The sequence below is a fragment of the Thunnus albacares genome, chromosome 9 (assembly GCF_914725855.1).
Source record: "Thunnus albacares chromosome 9, fThuAlb1.1, whole genome shotgun sequence".
Taxonomy (NCBI): Eukaryota; Metazoa; Chordata; class Actinopteri; order Scombriformes; family Scombridae; genus Thunnus; species Thunnus albacares.
In genome coordinates this window covers 28,596,475-28,613,573 of record NC_058114.1, presented here as the reverse complement: position 1 = coordinate 28,613,573, position 17,099 = coordinate 28,596,475, and the positions used below count along the sequence as shown (strand labels likewise).

Sequence of the window (17,099 nt, the reverse complement as noted above, 5' to 3'; positions counted from 1 at the left end):
ACATTATTTCACATGTGTTATGTGAAATAATGTATGTTCTTTACATTCTGTCCTGTTGTTTATATATTGTATGCATGGGTTCATACAGCTTATATTCATCTTGCCCCTACAGTTATTGTACTTTTTAAGTCATGTAATATTTGTATTATAAAGTGAGTAAATCAATGTGTCTGGCAGCAGTAAAGGGGACAACTGGTAACAAATCATCTGTCTTTTTTTGGAGGCTTTTGAGCACATTTTGCACCAAACGCCTGTGAGAAATACTTGGAAAAATAACTGTGGAGCTCTGTGTTTTGCCTTAATTTCCATGGAGATTCCAAAACTTCCTGCCTACAGCAGTCATGGAATGTGCCCCCACCCCCTTAACTTTTCCACATAAATCAGGGCACCGTCCTCTAATTTTAGGGCTGTTACTGAGATGAAGCAAACCTCTCAGATAGCAAGCCACTTGCAGCAAATTTTTGGGTTTGTGTCAATTGCAGCAGTGTGTCTACTCAGTGAGAGGTGTGAAGGTGTTTTCTTTAGGTGTTTACTGTGGCTGAACAGCAGCAAGAGCAGCACACCTGTTCTGCTCCTCTGCCACCCCTGAACCACTTATTTTCCATCCACCTCTTCTTGCTTTGCATCACTTCACAGTGCTCCACAGTTTTCATTTCAAAGTAGAAGATGTCATCGATTGATGCACTTATTGATGTGTTTATATTAACAATGGATCAAATGACTACATTTAATATAAAAGAGTTTGATTCCACTGATAATCACACATGAAGTTTCACCTGAGTCTGTAGTTCCCCTCAGCTCCACAGAGCATTTTAGTGTCTTTCAGTCCAATGTTTTGGTTTTACAGCAAACTTTACTGTTTTGGATAAGTCTCTTTGCTCTCATCCACCTAGTTTCCTTTCTTCCAGCCACAGCAGAAAGATGTTTTCAGTGACCTAAGCTTTAATACCCCCACTGTGCAATACCTGCCCAGCACCAAACAGCAGCCACTGTTAGCAGCTAGCTGGTGAACATAGTGTAGCATTTATCAGCTAAAGAGCTGGATATTTCCCACAAATAGTTCCTGAAGAACAAACCAGAGCTAAAAGGAGAGCAAATGTCGGACTTATATTCAACAAATGGCCAGAAACACAACTCCAAGCAAATGCTAATGTTGCTATTGGGCAGAATTTTAGACTTGCGACTTTCACTCAAGTCAGGCGTAAGTCACAAAAATGAGGACTTGGGACTTGGGACTTGGGACCGGTTGGTTGGTGTTACATTGGAGTAGCTAGAGGGACGATTTACGAAACTCTTGCAAGATTTGTACGCTAACCTTAACCCTAACTTTAACCCTAACCCACACCTTAACCCTAAGCTTAACCTGAACCTTAACCTTAAATCAACTTTAAGTCTAACCCTAACCGCAGTCGCGAGATTTCGTCCCTCCAGCTGATCCAATCTAGCATTTACCCTTTGGACCAGAGTGCTGAGAGAAATGACTCCCTAAAGACTTGACTTGAGACTTGAAAGCAATAAAAATGAAGTTTCAAATATTGCTGGGGTAAAATCAGAGCAGTAAAAAACTAAATGAGACAGTGCTAGACAGGCCTGGCATTGCTGAAGCTTGAATATTCAATGAACTGAGATGACTTGGTATCAGCTATGTAAAAAAAACTGTATTTACACAGCTTTGAAAATGAAATGTTCAAAGGACATGTCAGTTTTATTGGTGAAAATTTAGAGACATGGCAAATTGCTACTGATGACTTCCACAGGCTAACTAAAACACTTAGTTCACTGACACAGGAGTTCTTTATGACTGTTTGGCTGGTTTGAGTCTAGGACTGTTAGTGGTTCCCAGTGAATCAACTGAGGAGCCCAGTCCAGAAAGACTGATTCACTGTAGGAAAGGAATGAGTAGATGAGTCAACATGTTCTGTGTCTGGAGCAATCTACAGGCTAAATGAAGACAATAATACCTGAGTCAGCAGTTAAAATCAGACACTGCATAGCCAGGTGCAAGATATGAAATGCTTTCTTAAAGTCTGTAATGAGTAATGAGAAATGTAGATGAATGATCAAGTGGCAGAGATCGTAAGAGCAATAGATGCAAACAATTCATGCTAAGATGAGTCATGATAAGATGAATTTAAAGCTCAATATTTTGATTTGATTACTAGTAATGTACACTTTGTAGCATGTCACAAAATTGTAGTTGTTTACAGTTGGCCTGTGAAAAATGTCACTTACGTCACAAAAGTGAACAATGGAATCAGCATAACTAGAGAGAGAGAGAGCCATAAGCAGTATGTTTTCCCTGAAAGTCCCCTGACACATGTTTTTACTTGGTTGTCACACTTGTTTAGTTTCACCTTGCCTCTTTCTGAGCGATTCATACTTGTCTTGGGAAACGTCATTTTGTCATTTCCCTGTAACTAGTTTCTTCTCTGTGACAATACATTCCTCTGAAACTACATTTCATCGCAGCCCACATCATTTTCCTCAGTAATCAGCAATAATATCCGAAGAATGCTTGTCATGAAGGTTTCACAAGTTCCCAGTTAAAGCAACATACCAACAGGTGTGTGTGAGTGAGTGAGCGAGTACAGCTGGGGAATTTAGTGGTCATGCCTCAGCATGCAGGAATGTTTTATGGCCCAGATGTATGTAAATGATGATATACTTGACTAGTCCTATGTGGGATAGTGGATAAGGTATGCACTTCTTAGATACTCTTGAACCATTGTCAATGTATTGTCACCAGCAGAGCAGAAAATGTTCTTGTTCTCTCTTCTCTTTTCTTTTCTTTTTTTTTTTTTTTTTTACTTTTTTGAATCATTATTTAAAAGAGCCATAGGTGGGGGCAGATTCAACATAAATGACTTATGGCTTCAATTTTATATTGTCACAAGTGACTATTTTGATCCTTTTCCATGCCTAAAATAAAAAAAATATTAATGCTAGCAATCAAGACAATGTCTCATCTTCAGTCCTTCTAAGTAAACTTTATTTTTTTTGTTTTTTCACTAAAATCATACGTCTTCAAAATGATGTATGGATGTAAGACATGAAAGATGTACATGTGTTCTGCACACTGATATTTTGGTTTTAAAATCAATGTTCGGCATAATAGTTACTTTACAGCACATTTCCAGTACAGTTTAGAGTTGATTGCTTTAGTTCTGAACAAAATGCCTACAGTTTACAGTTCAAGAGCTGAATAGCCTCAGTGTACTTCTCTTGAACCGCTCAGATGTCCTTTTGTAAAGGCAAGTGACAGAGATGTTACACAGGGCGACAGCTGTAGCCTGTAGGATCTACTGTATCTCTTATATCAACTATATCAGAGATTTTTTAAATTACTGAAGAAATGGTGGAACTGACAAATCATAAATACAGACAGACGATGTAGTAAACATACCTTCATACATGTAACATGATCCTTAGCACTGTTTCACCCAAACATTTAAATGCATTTTTTTTCCTTCACACAAATAATACAAACCCACTGTTATTGAAAATAACAATTATGTAGCCTCAGCAGTTAATTTAGTCTTGGAAAGTGAACAAATCGCAAACTTCCTCCAGAAACCTGTGTGAAATTTTCATAAAGGAGAAGCAGACATTAAGAAAGGCCTGTTTCAAAATACACCTTTTTTTTTTTTTTTTTTTTTTACTGCAGATTATCTTTTGACTTCATCTTAGGAAAAGCACAGGCGTTACTAATAACATTAACCCAGTTATGCTTCTATTATATTCAGGTGTCCCAGTAAACCATGACAATGTGACAGTGAGCCTTTATGCACAATACCAGGATCCTGAAACTGAGGCAGCTAAGTGGATTCAGCCATCGTTTATCTTATTATCTGTGGTTTTCCTACTGTGACATGTCAATATGTCTTCTGAGAAAAGGCCTATGAACAAACTGTCTTCTGCTGAGCTAATCAGCCTATTTTCCCTCATTCAATTACTTGACCTGCAGGTCAAAGCAGTCAGACCTGACGACATTTCCATGGTTGGCTACTGCCCCCTAGTGTTTCAGTGAGGTTATTACGGTAGTTTGCACTATTGTAGGACTGGGAGGGTTCAAACGTTACTTCAGTCTTGGAGTGAGCAGACAGCCCAAATCAGTTTGTGCGGGAGACTTGACCTGCAAGCCAAGGGTCACGTGACAGTCAGACTCAGCCGAAACCATTAGTCTCTATTTAAATGTCTTTTCTCTCAAATTATCAAATGTATAGGGTGCCGTGAAAAGCAAAAGGCAATCCAATATTTGAATATATATTATTCTGAAATGGGTCATTCTGCATGAGTACTTTGCTACTTTAAATATATTGATGCTAACATGTAGGCCCTTTGAAAAAGTACATTTTAAATGCATGATTTTTTACTTGTAACAGAGTATTTTTACACTGTGGTATGCTACTTTTATTTAAGTAAAAAAAAATCAAGTACTTTACCCACCATTGTACAATGTTGCAGTAGGTCTACTTAAATGAGTATTGCCATTCCCTTATACTATTACTCCACTACATTTCAGAGACAAAAAATGTAATTTTTATTCCTCATTTATATAGCTATATCTTTGCAGTTTAAAGGTGAAAGATGAAACTAAAGTGGTCAAAAAGAGCTTGACCAGCTATGCATCAGTAATATTAACCAAATAGCTATTACAACTGTGAAAAATACTTTTACTTTTGATACTTGACTACATTTTGCTGATAATACTTTTGTACTTCTGTACTATATAATGGTGAATGCAGTACTTTCATGGAGTTTATATTTACATAGAAGTATTGTTACTTGTAATTAAATAAAGGAACTGAGTACTTCTTCAACCACAAGCCAATGATGATCAAAATACTGAATATTTAACTGCAACAGTATACCTCAGTGGTGGTAAATTGGCAGTACCATGGATGTATTACAGGAACTCTGATACATCTATGGGACGTACATGTTGTCAGGTTAGCTCGGCTGCCTCCGTTTATACCATGTGACCCTCGTCCTGCAGGTCGGAGCCGGACCGCGTTATATTTTTCATACCTGCATTCTGCGAAGACCCGCCCCTACTCTGCCTCTGATTGGCTCTGCTCTGACCCCCATATAAATATGTCACACCCTGCGCAACCCTCATATCTAAACTAACCAATCCAACCCACGAAGGCAACGACTACTAGCCAATCAGAGTCAGAGTAGGACGGGTCTTCGCGGAATGCAGGTGGGGAAAAAAATAAGGCGGTCGGAGCGGTCCGTTGAGAGACTGGGGGTTGGTCAAAACATTTTCGGAGCTCCGATTGGTCCGCGATCTGGCAGTGTAGTCTCTGATTGGTGGAATGAAGCAGGGAGGTCCGGCTCTGTCCCTGAGCGTTCTTCCGGCTTACATGTTGGAAAAAAGAAAAGACGAATGGAAAAAATTGTAATCCACAAAACGACCATTGCCTAGTAAGTCCGCAATACGGTAATTCCTGCACATATACCCAACATATTTGTTTGTTTAGCTGTGCGAAGTCTACGCCGTTGTACTGTTGTAAAGTTGAGCATTGTGCATGAAAACCAGGTTAGCGAACACAACGTTAGCTTGCTGCTAGCTACGATAGCTGGCTAGCTCGGTAGCTTTTTAGTTTTAAGATTACCGAACCAAAACCACCGGCCACAGCGTTTGTTATCTTACCGGGCTGATATCGCGTTTGTTCATTATGATATAGGCCGTCAAAAAGCCGCCGCTGTGCTCGCACGTTAACTTGATATTTGATTAGTAATGATGCAGTTGTTGTCGAGCAGTTAAACCACACTGTTATTGCCCATTTAACGTTAAACAAAGCTCCACCCAAAAGCTCTGGTCTTGTTTTTCACAGTTATACTTAATTATGTCAAACTTTATCAATACCGGTTGGTAAATGTTACCGACCTGGCCCTGGTTCATTAACGATAATACCCCGCCGCATGTGAAGGGTTAAACTGGGGGGTTTTATTGTTAGTGGTCCTCGTACATGAGTAGTATTTGTCACATACACATTTGAAAAAAATGCGCAATACGTTTCAGTCACTACAGAATATCTGAACAGGCTGTATATACTCTACATAACCATCTACTTACTAATTGTAACGTCATTTTTTTTAAATGTGAGATTTATCTCTGCACTCCTTGCGCTCTTCACTTCTTCGCAATATTTATATCCTGTTTACAGTTCACAGAAAGTGATTCACCTGTATATAGTCATTCCATGTGTATATTTCTGAAGATTGTTGTTTATTCTGTGTAAATACATTGAGAGTCACTAAACCGCAGTCAGATTTCCTGTATGTGTAAACATACTTGGTCAATAAAGATGATTCTGATTTATTGATTTTAAACCTTGATAATTATCCCTATGTGTGCTACTACTAATGTTCAACTGTTAACACCATTTTAGGTCTTAAAAAAGTCAAAATGAGCTCCCAGCAATTCCCCCGACATGGGCTGTCTGCTTCCAGCGGGGGAGCACCTCAGATCCCTGCTGGAGGAAACCTAGTGTCTGTCAATCAGCCGTCAAACCCACCAGGTAACTTACTGTCACTGAAATGACTTGGGCGTATACATAACATATGGCAAGGAAGACACCTGTTTAATCAAAATGTTTTCCATCAGCTGGTGCAGATGCAGACAGTGGTCGGGATGCCGACCATGGGCAGCAGGATCATCCACCTGCGGGAGGCGGGGGAACCTTGGTGTTCAGAGATGACAAGCAGGAGACCATGGTGGTCAGACCGTACCCACAGGTACAGACACATGGCCAGCCACAAGCTGCTCCCCAAGCTGTGCCCATCCAGCCCGGCACACCCGTGACCGTACCTGCTCCCTCTGTCCACCTCCCACAGGGCCAGCCTGCAGTCCTCACTGATGGACAGATGAAGGTGATGATTACTTCTCTTAACTGTTAAAACATCTAGAAGCCTTGTATATACATTTCATATAATAAAAATATGAGGTGTCTTTACCATCTTAAATTTGATATTAATGCAGTTTAATTGCACATAAGCTGGCAAAGATATATATTCCTCATTCTGTGGTTGTGGGACAATAAACCGTTGCTTTCTGAGGTTGAATTTGTTCACTCAGAAAGTGTTGAATTATGGCTAGTTTACATTTGATCATCTTTATGAAGATGGAAGCTTGGCTGGACCGATTTTGGGTGATTTGAAGGAATTCAGGATGTAATAATCTGCCTTCTTCATCCTAACCTCATGCTCTCCAGATTTCCTTTTAAAGTGTGCTTAATTTTGCTAGTCTGTCTTGTTTAGTGTTAACTGGTCCAGGCTGAAATAAAGAGCAAGCCTTGCTACAGCCAATGGCCGATAAGCTCAAGAGGGAAGACAAAGGATTGAACAGTAAAATCATAACCTTAACTATGATAGTTCCTGTTCTGTACACAGTCTTTCTCAGTTTCATGTAGTTCTTGCTATGTAAATTCATTTGGAAGAATTCAAGCTGAGACTGAAGTTATATTTTTACAAAATATCAACAGCAAAAACTGCTATTTTGCATTTTTGAAGCCATGTGCATAGAGCTTTTAAAGATCTAACTGATATATTAAGGGGTTTGTTTGCCAATTTTACACCCATGGTAGACTTTCAGAGAGGATAAATTGTTTTTCGCAATTTTGTCATGGATAAACCTATTGCTAAATTAAAAAAAATAATCAGAAACAAATCGTTCCAGTCAGAGTGCTAATTATGGAGGTTTTTTTTCTTAATAAATGGTTCAGTGATAACATTTTGTATGTATACTGGCTACGTGCAAACTGTCTAACCTCACAATTACTCATTATAGTTACAGCAGTTCTACTGCAACATGTTGTGAAAGGTGTACATGGATGATGTGGTGAATGTGCATTTTGTTGGTTTCAGTAGATGGTGTTCTTTTCTAGCATTGTTCTTAACACACTTCACTGCCAAAAATGTAATTTCTGTTATAAAATCTGTTTTGTGTGTTTTTTCAGGCTGTCCTGAAGTCACCTATGCCAAGTCGTCTCATTGCCCCAGCACCAGCTTCCAACCAGGGTCACATCCCCATACCCTCCAAGGTCCCTGGTCACATTACTGTCACCATAGAAAGCAGTATTGCTCCAACCACGTCTATCCCCGTGGCAACCATCAGTGGTCAGCAGGTGAGTGCAATGTTCGTTGGATATAAGTGCATGTTATTATGTATGTTACTTAGTGTATGTCACTAAAGACCTGAGCTGCTTTGTGTTTCAGGGTCATTCCAGCAACTTACACCACCTGATGCCAGCTAACATTCAGATCATTCGGGGCAGTGCCCCTGCACTGCAGATCGGGACCCCTACGGTCCCTCCCCAGACCTTCACGTCCCATTTACCCAGAGGTATGCATGATGTAGTAAGAACAGTATGCCGCCCTTGATGAAATGTTTGCTTCTCCTTAAAACAGCAGTCCATGTACTCCTCATTTTATCAGCAGTGTATTTTGCTAGATCAGTGTATTTTTTGCCCTGTAGGGGCTGCTGCAGCAGCTGTTATGTCAAGCTCCAAAACTGTCCTGCGGCCAGCTACTGGAGCAAGTGCAGGCCCCGGCCAGCCCACAGTGCAGCACATCATCCACCAGACTATTCAGGTGCCCAGATTTACTCACAGTTAAAGAAGTGTAGATATTGTGCCGGGCATTTTGGATCATCCTGTGTAACTGTGTCATATCTCTCTGTCCACAGTCCCGCCCTGCTGTAACAACGTCTACAGCTGTGCTTCCAACTGTGGTGGCTCCCATTTCAGCAACAAGAACTCAGTCTCCTGTTATCAGTCCAACAGTTACACACTCTGCAGAGGTGACACATGGGTAAGCAGCAGTGTAACGATTTATTGACCAGGACATTAACAGAGATGTTGCATGTGTAAATGCCAGAGGTGATAAGCTGGTCACGGTTTGATTTTATGATGAGGAGTTTTACGACTACGAACTAAAACAAAACAATTTGTGGTGCTAGTCGGAATGATAGGCTGTATTTCGGTATCTATAACATGTCTTTTTTAATGTTTTTTTTGTCTCCTCTGGTCTATATAGGTATTTGTATAAAATTAAGGTAGCATCATGTAATTTCAATCACTTTTTTCCAAGCACAGACTGGAACATTTGGATATTTATTTTACAGTGAAGTCATATGACTGTAAAAATAGTCACTCAGACGCAGGATAAAACTGAGCAAAGCAAATAAAAAGTCACAATAATTGCCTTTGTGCATCTCTGCCATCAGCCTTTTGGAAGAGCCCTGGTGCATTCAGGGACCTGTCAGAGAGCAAAGATCTTATCAGTTCTAATAAAACACTGCTGCTTTTTGTGTAGTATTTTACAGCAGCAATGTCCAGAAGAACATCTTGAACTTGTTTTCCATGTCTTTCTAAAACGTAGCTTAGACCAGTGATTCCCAACCTTTTTGGTTGCTTATGACTACTTAAAACAAAGGCCAAAGTTATGGCCTTGGGCTGAGCAGTTTAACTAAACAGTGTTTTTTCTGTCTAAAACTGTTTGATTTGGTGGATTTTTAAAGGCCTGAAGAGGTGAAAGTATCCAGTATTTCTCTGAAAAAAAAGTTACAGAAAAGTCAGAAAAAAATGTTTTTATGTAACATGTTTTATGTAACACGGAGAAGTCAGTAATTTGAGTTTTTGACTCTTTCAGGCGTCCAGGGCTGACCATTCACCCTCCTCCAGCCACCGTCAGTATCCAGAGGCCTCAGACATCCCGTGACACAGCTACACGGATCACACTGCCATCTCACCCTGCAATTGGGGCTCAAAAGCCCCAGCCTCCGCACACTATGACGCAGGTTACTGCTTCTTGATGATGACCAGCAAAAAATAATGAAAAGTCATTTTACACAGTGACTGAAATAATTCCCCTTTTTTGTTCCCTAACAGAAGCCCATCTTCAGTACTGTGACACCAGTAGCTGCAGCAACTGTGGCACCAATTGTTGCCACTAACACTGTGCCATCAACCACCACAATAGGTATCAACTTTTTGTATATTCATTTCTATCAGCTAGTCATTAAAGTTTGTAATGCTAGATTAAATGACCCAACATTTTAACCACAAATAGAGCAGTTGTTTTTACACAAATATTGATAACCCTGTCCTCCTTAATGTTTAGGCTCTGTGCCACATACCCAAATGACCAGTAACACCATTGTCACCATGACGATGGCCTCACACTCCTCTCATGCTACAGCAGTGACCACCTCTGCCATCCCTGTTGGTAAGTCGACCCCTTTCTTTCACTGGAACACTTTTGTGTGCTTCATAAGCAGGCGTTGTTACCTTGACCTCAATCTTTTCATCGTGTGTTCTAATGAACATTTATTCTTAACCGTCTCGTGATGTTGTTCACAGCTAAAGTGGTCCCTCAGCCCATCGCCCACTCTTCATCCCGCGTGCAGCCAGACTACCCTGGAGAGAGAGCCAACCTCATCCCCATCCCAGGCCATCGGTCATCTCCTAACCCTGTCACCATGGAAGCAAGAAGTGACAACAGGTGAGCACATGATGTTGGTGAATGGATTTCGACTCTATGACACAGTGTACGAGGAAAGACTGAACAACCAGTTTATCTTACATCCGTTACTTGTGTTTGGAAAGTCTGAGGGTAATCAACTGACATGAATATTTAGCTGTTTGTTTTTCTTATTTCATATATTATGCCCTATTATACTTAAAATGTGTATACATGCAGAGAGTTGTTTCATACTGGAAACTTTTCATATGTTTATACATTTGTTATTCCTCGTAAATCAACCCTCTTGAAACAAAACAGAAACATAATTGCTCATTTATCTGCAGTTGTAGCATATGCTATGATTGGCTGTTGGGTGTGATCATATACTAAGTACAAGTAGGGATAGCAGGGTAAAAGTGTCCTTTAGACATTAGCAATTACTTGTTTTATTAGCCAACAATGATCATTTATGGAGACACGTTGCAAAATTAGGGAGGATGTCTTGAAATTGTGACCTCTGTACCTTGTCTTAATGAGAATTAATTCTGAGATATTGTATCTTGTATCTCATTAGTGAAGATAAGAAATCAAATGATCAAACTTATTAGCCTCATTAGCAGAGATACTTTATTTAAATGACGATGAATCTTGGACTAATCTTGTTTGTTGTATTTTAAGGCCCTCTGTGCCAGTGCAGTTCCAGTACTTCCTGCCGGCATACTCCTCGTCATACCCCCTGACGCACACCTACACCCCCATCAGCAGCTCTGTATCTACCATCCGCCAGTATCCTGGTAAGCACTACTAATCAGTTTTATTAGCAGTCACAGTTAACTGTTGTGGTGACTGGTGTATAGTGCAACATATCACACATCATTTGACTTGACATGTGAAAGCAAATTGACATTTTGGCAAAATACACTAAAAGATGTATGTTGAATGTGAAACCAGAGGGTTAAATAAATGACTTGATTGCATAAAGATCTCATTTTAAATTTATTTTGACTCTCAACAAGTTACTCCTCAAGCTCCGAGTTCAGCACTGCCCACTCAAACTGGAGTAGGTGTGGCCACCACCGTCCATCTAAACCACATGCAGCTGATGGCAGTGGATCGGATTGGTCTGCCATCTGCACAAATCAGCACCCAGGGGATCCAGCCAGCACCAATCGCTGCACAGGGCATTCAGCCTGCACCGATAGGAGTGCAGGGCCTGCACACATCTGCACCAATCACCACACAGGGAATACAGCAGGCACCAATAGTCACTCAGCAACAGCAGCAACAACAACCACAGTCTGAAGCAAAATCTGGTAATAACTGAATGAACAGTGAAATAACACGATCTTGATGAATACTTAACTGAGTTGTGGGCTGTTTGTAATGCATGTTTTATTTTGTTCAGGGGTTGTTTTGGCTGATGGCTTTGTAGCTAGCCCGATCAGCAGCACATTCAGCACCACCCAGCCTGTAGCCACCATGGTGCAGGCGCACGCCCAGGGAGGAGTCGGAGGAGCTCCCACACTAGTCTCCTCCCCTAGACCCAGCATCCTCCGCAAGAAGCCCGCTAATGAAAGGTGAGGTTAACACCAGCACGTCAAACATGGCCTTTTCATGGAGCTTTACTAAAATGCACAAAAAAGTGTCTCTTGCTTATTTTCTAGATCATTACTAAATATGGTTACTCTAACCCCCTGGCCTCATTAAAACAAAGCCCAGTCCTACAATCATACTGAACCCAGACACAGGTTTTAGACTGCTCTCTCTGTGTGTCACTTGACTTCCACACCTTGGCTTTTCAATGTCTCATAGTCACGGCATAGCAGGATAACTACCAGCACTGGATTATTATAATTAAAGTCTGGCAAAAACTTGATATAAATTCAAAGTGCATGGCTAAACGAACAAATCCTCCCTGTACTTGTGTGTTTCAGTTGCGTTCGTAAGAACCTGATCCCCGCGCAGGCCAGTGAACCTAGTAGTGGCAGAATAGAGAGTGGCGTGAGAGGAGCAGGGTCTCCCAGACCTGCAAGGTAAGCTGCTGTCGCATTGATCTCATCAGTTACAGACATGTTCGCATCCTGTCATTATGAGTTCTGATATGAGTGTGTGATCTGACACTTTCGATTCCTCTCTCAGTGTGAAACCCAAAGCTGAGGTGCACATGGCGGTGGCCCCTCCTGTCATGGCTACAGTAGAAGCACTACCTTCTCAGGGAGGGGAGCAGCAGGCCGTGTCCTCAAATGCCCAGCACCTCGGCCAAGCCATACCCACCATGCTGGCCACGCCGGGGCCCGTACCTCCCTCCCAGCCCTCCACCGTCCTCTCGGCTCTGCCAGCAGCCATGGCTGTAACTCCTCCCGTTCCCGCTTCAATGGCCAACACTGTGGCCTCTCCCACTCAGCCTGCAGCCAGTAGCACTGCAGCTTGTGCTGCCAGCTCCGCCTGCCCAGATGTGAAAATCAAGCAGGAGGTGGAGACAATGGACACTTCTCAGCCAGGTGAGGATCTTGTCATCAGTGATGTGATCTGGGAAATTGATAAACATAAATAAACAAAAACAGACACAGAAGTGAACAATTTGTTTGTCTCTCTCCCTCAGATCCAAATGCAAACTTGTCATCAGCGCCAGCCCTCAACACCCAGGCTTCAACCCTGAACACTCCCGCAATAGGTGATATGATCCCCGGGGCCTCCCCGAGGAAGAAGCCCCGCAAGCAGCAGCATGTTATTTCTACAGAAGAGAGCGAGATGGTGGAGACCAACAGCACAGACGAGGAGAAAGCCCCAGGCAGGCCCATCACTGGCAGGGCTGAGAGGCGTGAATCTCCACCAAGAGAATATGTTGGTATGTAATGTCAACCATTGTGACAGTAAAAATACTCATAATACTTATAACAGGTGTGTTATCTGTGCTGTTACGTAAGCCTCTTTCTTTCTGAATGTGGTTGAGGGAGGGAGAGAGAGAGAGAGAGAGAGAGAGAGAGAGAGCGGGTGTGTGATGGTGACTGCCAGATGGGAGCAGAGTATGAAGTTAGCAGTATAATGTTAGCTGTGAATGCCAGTGCAATGTGTGTAGCCTACAGTTCAGGCTGTTTGTCAGTGAGTAAATGCTCCTGCTGTAGCTACATTTAGAGATGTTTCTGGTGAAGCGGCATGTCCGTCTGCTGAGCCCCGTTAATCAGCAGGAGTGACAAGTGACTTTTAAATCCTTAATTACAAATCTCCATATGCCTGCTCACTAAAACTTTGCTCTGTGCTTCATAAGAGTAGTTAATGTTATAGATATGATTTGGATTGTGATATTAAAAATAATATAATAATGTTAAACGAAACATGATGTCGTGATATTGTCGCACTAAACGTAGACACGCAGGCTTTTAAAAGAGAGCTGTTGCTTGAATAGAGGAGACATTCCTAGTTTTTGTGGTGTGTTTAAATATTTAAGATGTTCATAACCTTTTGTAAATGTTTTCATGTAACTAACTGTATTGCTTTCATAAAGCCATATCAAGTTTTTACAGCTCCGTCAGATTGAAGATGATGAATGATCAGCTTGGGTGTGGCTCAGCGTCTGACGGACCTTTGAATAAAAAAAGCAATATTGTTAGTTACATGAATAAACATTTACAAAAGAGTGTGAACATTTTATTTAAAATATTTAAACATTCAAAAAACAGCAATGTCTCCTATTCAGCGGAGTCTTGTGATTGGTTCGCTCACTCCACATGACAGCGACGGATTTAACCCTTTACATGCTTGTCTCTACCCGTACCAGCATTTTCCCTGAAATATTACTATGTCTTGAGGTGGGAAATTGGCGGTACAGATCCCCAGAATATCAGATTCCCTGAATATCGATCCCTGGTCCCATTCACACATGACCCCATGCAGGAAATGTTCCTGAACATTTCAGGGAAAGACTGCATGTGTGAAAGGGTCTTTAATTAACACTCATTGTTCTCTTTCAGATGAGGAAGGAGTGCGTTATGTGCCAGTCAGGCCTCGGCCACCTGTTACCCTTTTGCGGCACTACCGTAACCCCTGGAAGGCTGCCTACCACCACTTCCAGAGGTACAGCGACATCCGGGTCAAAGGTCAGTAGCTGCTTGCACACAGTCAAAAACACCTGCTCATATTACCTTGTGTACACAGATGATTTTATACAACTCAGGCTAACTGAGGCCTTTTTTTCTCTAACAACACTTGTCTGTTTGTCTCTCAGAGGAGAAGAAAGGCAGCTTACAGGATATGGCCAATCAGAGAGGAGTGGCATGCAGAGCACAAGGCTGGAAAATTCACCTGTGTGCTGCACAGCTCAGGCAGTTGGTGAGTGCTGGTCCTAGACCTGCAGACACATCAATCTTGACTACATTCAAACAAAATTGCAGCAGATTACCGTTGTAACTGATTGAACACTATACTATATCATACCTTATCATACGTTCATTGATATTCACTGAAGCTGTGCAGAGGGATTGTTTACATGATGCATTTTAATTTTTTTGATTGGACTACTGTAAACATGTTTGTCTGTTACTTGACCTGTAGTCGAGTTTGGAGCATGATGTGTACAGCCGCCTCTCCACCCTTCAAGAGGGCCTGATTCCAAAGAAGAGAGCAGGCGCTGATGATGACCTTCACAGAATCAACGAGCTTATACAGGTGAGACTGTTACTGCAGGCTGGGACCTTTTCTCTGCTCAGTGATTTGCCACCATGAACTGTTAGATATCATCATTGTAAGTTATTCTAAGTGTATACAAACGAAATGGAAACAGAAGTGGCGCAATCTCAGTGCTTTCAAACAATGAGTATAACATATATCTTAAAGCCGTCACCTCTATTCCCAAATCAGTCTTTATTAACAAGGTGTTCTATTTGTTTTTGTCCTCAGGGCAACATGCAGCGCTGTAAGCTGGTGATGGACCAGGTGACCGAGGCCAGAGACACAATGATGAAAGTGCTCGACCACAAGGAGAAAGTGCTGAAGCTGCTCAACAAGAACGGTGCCGTCAAGAAGTCCTCCAAACTGAAGCGTAAAGAACGTGCTTAGGCGGGGCCGTCTCCTCTGTCGAAGCCACCACTGTCCCCTCTGAAGGGGTGAAGGAGCTGCTCAGAATTTGGTGCTATGATTTGCTGCATACAATCGCACGCACCCTCCCTATCTGCCTGAGAGCGGACAGAGAGAAGTGACAGGAGACTGAGGACAGACCTCAGAAGCAGAAAAGCCCTTCAGGAATAGGTTCTCATTCAAGACACAAACGCACATGTTGAGAGTTAGTAGAGTGGCCAACTGGACAGCCCTGTCACTGGTTCCCCCCCTCCCTCCCTGTTTTTTTTTTTTTTTTTTTTTGTTAATTTTTGAAAACCCCAGAGACAATTTTTACTAACTTAGTTTCTGCCTCTTCTTTTAAGACGACGTTTGAACTGGCACATTGTGTATCTGTGATATTAGGCACTAAATGCTGGTGCAGTAAATCCCTGTAAGTGATGAAAGTGTTTCAGTTAAGGTGAACGTCCCGAGAATTATCGAATGGAATAAATCAAAATCATATATAAGGAGTCCTTTTAGCAAACTGTGTGTATACAGACTAATCTCAATCGCAAACGTGCTCTTTTTCATCGATCTGTGCCTTCATTTTGTCTGTGTACATGAAATGAACAGGGACATGTGAAAGCTGTTCCACATGCTGTTGAAAATACTCATCTTAAAATATCACACAAAGGAAAAGGTCAAGTCAAATCCACTGCTCCCCCCCCTTTTTCTCAGAACATCCTGCACTTGCATTTTTCCGAGTTAAGTTCAGATTTGTTCATCTAGAATTTGGTAAACAGTTAACTATCAGCCACAAGTTTAGATGTAATCTAAAAGATTATAGAAGACTTTAGTGGTTTGAGGTTAAAAATGGAACTGATACACAAAAAAATGCTCTTAAGAGATAAATAGTGTCCTCTGATGATTACCTGGAAGTGAGAACTTACTGCATATACATAACGCCAAATTACCTTTACATTTAAAACTGCTATGAATCATCCACTTAATCCAAAGTAAATGGATGTCATAGCGGTGATGATACTTTCATCTGGTGTCAGAAGGTGCAGCGCTCGACAGAGAGCGAGTATCCTCGTGTGGTTACAATGGTAGATTGAATTCATGTAAATCACTGTAAATGTGCTCTTGGTTTTCCATTGACCCGGTTCTTTTCAAGTTTTGTACTCAATGAAACATGTTGTGCTGTGTGATGTGCCGCTTCATTTTGCCGAGTGTAACGATAATGACGTTATGAGATGAAGTGAGCCTGAAACATCCAGCTATTGTACGTTTTTGTCTGTGTAATTATAGTAAAGATACTTAAACAACACAAGATGCACTGTTTAGTTTTTATATCTCATTGTTTAGTAGAAGTGTGTTTTCTTCTAACGCTTGAATCAAGAATCTTTTTGAAAGATTTCATTTGAATAATGTTTTTTAATACTGTTATTCCATATTTCTGACGACTCATTCTGGTGCCAAGCAAAGTGGGTAAACAGGCAGCTGAGGAAAGATAGTGACATAGCAAGATAATTGCTTAACAGTATCGCCAGTATTATCATGGAGCCTCTTACTGAACATGCGCAGTCATTGAC

At 41.4% G+C, this 17,099-nt stretch overlaps 1 protein-coding gene across 1 annotated transcript; it reads left to right on the top strand.

Annotated features, from left to right (window-relative positions):
• The first annotated feature begins 5,324 nt into the window (after nucleotides 1-5,324).
• Nucleotides 5,325-16,823, top strand: sap130a (Sin3A-associated protein a). The gene is made up of 21 exons (XM_044362014.1): nucleotides 5,325-5,427; nucleotides 6,399-6,527; nucleotides 6,614-6,879; nucleotides 7,965-8,132; nucleotides 8,224-8,350; nucleotides 8,483-8,598; nucleotides 8,693-8,817; nucleotides 9,658-9,805; nucleotides 9,897-9,987; nucleotides 10,129-10,233; nucleotides 10,368-10,509; nucleotides 11,149-11,264; nucleotides 11,487-11,783; nucleotides 11,876-12,047; nucleotides 12,405-12,503; nucleotides 12,610-12,971; nucleotides 13,073-13,318; nucleotides 14,442-14,567; nucleotides 14,696-14,799; nucleotides 15,022-15,135; nucleotides 15,367-16,823. The coding sequence occupies exons 2-21, from the start codon at nucleotides 6,416-6,418 to the stop codon at nucleotides 15,523-15,525; spliced, it is 3,195 nt and encodes a 1,064-aa protein (XP_044217949.1). The 5' UTR covers nucleotides 5,325-5,427; nucleotides 6,399-6,415; the 3' UTR covers nucleotides 15,526-16,823.
• Nucleotides 16,824-17,099: the final 276 nt, after the last annotated feature.

Excerpts from the sequence above, each read along its gene's own strand:
- sap130a (XM_044362014.1), top strand. The coding sequence starts at position 6,416 with ATGAGCTCCCAGCAATTCCCCCGACATGGGCTGTCTGCTTCCAGCGGG. Across the intron at positions 9,806-9,896 it reads CTCCGCACACTATGACGCAG|AAGCCCATCTTCAGTACTGT; the intron begins GTTACTGCTTCT and ends GTTCCCTAACAG. Across the intron at positions 11,784-11,875 it reads ACAGTCTGAAGCAAAATCTG|GGGTTGTTTTGGCTGATGGC; the intron begins GTAATAACTGAA and ends TATTTTGTTCAG.